The sequence below is a fragment of the Lactuca virosa genome, chromosome 3, assembly GCF_052849685.1.
Source record: "Lactuca virosa cultivar CGN04683 chromosome 3, Lactuca_virosa_CGN04683_v6, whole genome shotgun sequence".
NCBI classification, from domain to species: domain Eukaryota; kingdom Viridiplantae; phylum Streptophyta; class Magnoliopsida; order Asterales; family Asteraceae; genus Lactuca; species Lactuca virosa.
Window position 1 is genome coordinate 58,555,150 of NC_136428.1, and position 3,615 is coordinate 58,558,764.

A 3,615-nucleotide genomic window follows, 5' to 3' on the forward strand; every position below is an offset into this window, starting at 1 on the left:
GATGACGATGAAAAATAAAAGTAGAAAATCAACATTTCTTTTTGAATTTTATTTAATGCATGAAATGGTATATACGTTTGAATGTTTAAAATTAAAATTAGAATGCATAAAAAATAAATTCATAATTTTTAACTTATCGACAATCAAACACAACAGCTTTCCTTAATATTTGTTTTTATGATTTTAGCTTCTGCCCCATCACAAGTTCACAACACATAGCATGTGAATAATAATATGGATCCACCTTTTGGGCCAAACTCATTTCTTTTAGCATCCAACGGTCCAACCCGGTCAACCCAAACACTGCGGTGTTAGCATATTTGAGATTTCATCTAAAAATTCATTATTAACTTATTGAGTTCTTGACAGATCAATAAATTTTAAAAAGTATTTGGCAAAAGAAAAAATGTTTTTTAAAGCAATTTCTACTTAAGCCTTTGAAAATGAGTTTTTAAAAAGTTAGGATATATAACTTTTGCAAACTCCATTTATTGACTTACTGACTTTGAAAATGAAGCTAAACACTTTTTAACTTTTTAATTTATTGATTTTTCCCACCATAAGTTAATCAAAACATTTTTTTAAAAACTCTTTTTAAAAAAGTCATAACGTAGTTCTTGCCAAAAGTCCTTTTAGAATTTAAAAGGAATCCAAACACCCTTTCCTTTATTTAGGATATTTTCTTAACCTTTGACTTTTACAAATTTGGTCAAAAAGACAAAAACCATGAAAATATTCCAATTTTTTACCTTTTAACCTAACATTTAGTTTTTTTTTTTTTATGAAATTGGCCCAAAATTTAAGAGGCTTTACCTTTGCTTCAGGCTCCAATTACCAAGATGTGAGATTGTGATTGCCGGAAGTCAACCCTCAATTTGAGGGTTTGGACGAAAATTGTTTTAATTACATTTAAACTAATATATACTAGTAACATTTAAATTAAAGTTATAATAAAATAATTATTAATTTGTCCACTATCATGTACATATTTATAAAATGTAGGAGGACGAACACTTTGCTACATGTAGTTTCATTCATCCTCATGGACCAAAGCTTTCTTCCAACCATTTCCCCTGAATTTGCACACCTGCATCCCGTAAAGCATGCAATGAAGATCGATAAAGCCTTGCATCTAACTTTGTACCTTCCATTTTCATATCCTGCAAAAGCTTCACAACTTCATCCACTCTGCTCATCTTCGAATACACCCCCACCATAATCCCACCCATTGCCCTATCAATCCCACCACCATTAAGCCTATACTCATTGTAATACTTGATACATGTCTCAAACTCCCTCGCCTTACTATACGCACTTATAACACTCGTATAACTCACTTTATCCGGCATAACTTTCCTTCTTTTCATCTCTTTCCATATCTTCTCTACTTGCCTTAAATTCAACACTTTCCCATGCATATCAAGGAGAGAATTGTAAATCCACACGTTTGGCTCGACCCCTTTTTCTTTCATTTTAGCAACAAGTCTCATCGCGTCCCGAATCCTGTTGGTTTTCCCGTACATTGCAATCATGCTAGAGTACGCCACCACACATTTATCGAACCCTTTTTTGTCCATTTCCGAAAATACCCCTTCGGCTTTTTCATAGAGACCGATGCGACAGTATATGTTCAAGATTGAAGCGTAGGTCACTTGCCCTGGTTCGTGCCCCTCCGAGACTAAATCTTGATACACTTTAATGGCAGAATTTGGTCCTCTTTTCTTGGAGAACCCATTCACAATGGCACAAAAGATACAATCAGAAACTCTAAGGTTCATTTTTTTCATAGACGAAACAATGTCGAGAGTTTTTTCCATTGAATCGGGTTGTTCAATGTACATTAACACAAGCTTTAAGAACACTGAAGGGTCTCTTAACATCTTTTTGGCCTCGGCTTCCTGTAAAAGCTCTTCTGCTGTTTTCACTTCTTGAATGCTTACAAATGAAGAGATTAACGAGGAGTAAAAAGATGGGTCCTGTGGGAAACCCTTTTTCGTCATTTCTCTGAAGAAATCTAGAGCTTCAAAGGGTTTTCCTAATCGGCCTAAAGATTCGCATAAAACTCTGTAAATTTGAGTGCAAAAGGATGTCTGTTCGATTTCACTGGATTCGAATTCTTTAAACAATGACACGACAGTTTCGTTCTTGCCCATTTTAAGATAAGCTTCCATTGCATGGCTGTAACTTTCTGCATCTAATTTGATACTCGAAGATTTCATTATTTCGAAGACGTTAACAGCGCTACTGTACATATGAAGCTTGTTGTAGGCTTTCATGGCGGAATTAAAGCTTACGCCGGCAACTTCTTTCTCGGATTGCAGAATTTGAAGCAAATTATTAGCAAGTTTAAATCTTCTATTTCTAATGCAACTACTGACTAATCTAGAACAGTTTGAAGCATCTGGGTAGACATTAAATTTCCTAAAATCTTCAGAAATTGACCACACCAAATTCCAGTTGTTCAAACGCATTGAGTACCTGATGAGATGATGCAAAGTTGACCTTTGGGGTACAAAGTCGGGATTTCTCGTAGCTTTCTGATAACATTCAAAACCCCTTTCTTCAGTTTTTGAATCCTTTAACAGATTGCGGATCAAGAGGTTAAGATCGTCCGAATCGGGTACAGAAGAATTTTGAGAATCCTGGAGTTGCAGGTCCAGTTCAAGCAGGGGGGAATCAGCGGAGTTATCTTCTAAGATGGGTGGTGGAAAATTGCTGCTGGAGGAATTGAGGATCAAGATTCTTGAGGAAGATGAAGAGAGAGGAAAGAGAAAGAGAAGAATTGGAGAGGTTTTTGAAGGATTGAAGTTGAGTTTTTTGGGGGTTTTGTTGATGCAGGCTAATCCGGAAGCCTGAAGAAAAGGTGGAAATAGCCATTGCTGTTGGAGGGGATAAGGCATGGAAATGAAATGGAAGGAGGAAGAAGAAGAAGAAAAAGAAAGGAGTGCGTGTTTATATACCTTTACATTATCATCCTTGTTGGATTTTTCTTTAGTAATTTAACACTCACTAAGAAAAAGTAGCTGGTTGGTTATGCACCACTGCCATGCACAACAAATATACTAAAGGATGTGTTTGACTTTTTAACTTATCAATTTGCTAATTAAAATGTTTGCTTAAGCTAATATTTTAATTAGCTAGAGATAACTTATTCATAAGTTAACTTTATAAACCAAAACATAATTTTTCAATTAAAACGTCAAAACACATTTTAGTATTTTACAAACTACGATAACTTATTTTTAGAATCTCAACAACCATATTACGATAAGCTTAAAAAATAAATTAGCTAACAAATACCAAACAAAATCTAAAATGACAAAATTAGATGAAAGTTGACTATTTAATATATGGCAAATACCATAAAAAGTTAAAAACCACAATAAATCATATTATTATTTTTTTGTTGGCTGACCACAAATTGGACTTAAAGTTATCACTCTAGCCATTTAATAAGTTTCATGGTTTACAAAATCAGTTATTTTTTTTTTTTTGCAAAATCAGTCTTAAAATTATGTTTAACAAATTTGGTCCTTATAGTTTACAAAAAATTACACCACATGTCCAAAACTCGGTTTTATGTTTTTTAACTTCTTTATTTTCATTTATTTTTTA

At 33.8% G+C, this 3,615-nt stretch overlaps 1 protein-coding gene across 1 annotated transcript; it reads right to left on the reverse strand.

The window, feature by feature from the left end:
• Positions 1-908: 908 nt before the first annotated feature.
• LOC145165770 (pentatricopeptide repeat-containing protein At5g13770, chloroplastic-like) lies at positions 909-2,967 on the reverse strand. The gene has a single exon (XM_079084655.1). The coding sequence runs from the start codon at positions 2,898-2,900 to the stop codon at positions 1,041-1,043; it is 1,860 nt and encodes a 619-aa protein (XP_078940781.1). The 5' UTR covers positions 2,901-2,967; the 3' UTR covers positions 909-1,040.
• Between the last annotated feature and the right edge of the window lie 648 nt (positions 2,968-3,615).

Excerpts from the sequence above, each read along its gene's own strand:
- LOC145165770 (XM_079084655.1), bottom strand. The coding sequence starts at position 2,900 with ATGCCTTATCCCCTCCAACAGCAATGGCTATTTCCACCTTTTCTTCAG.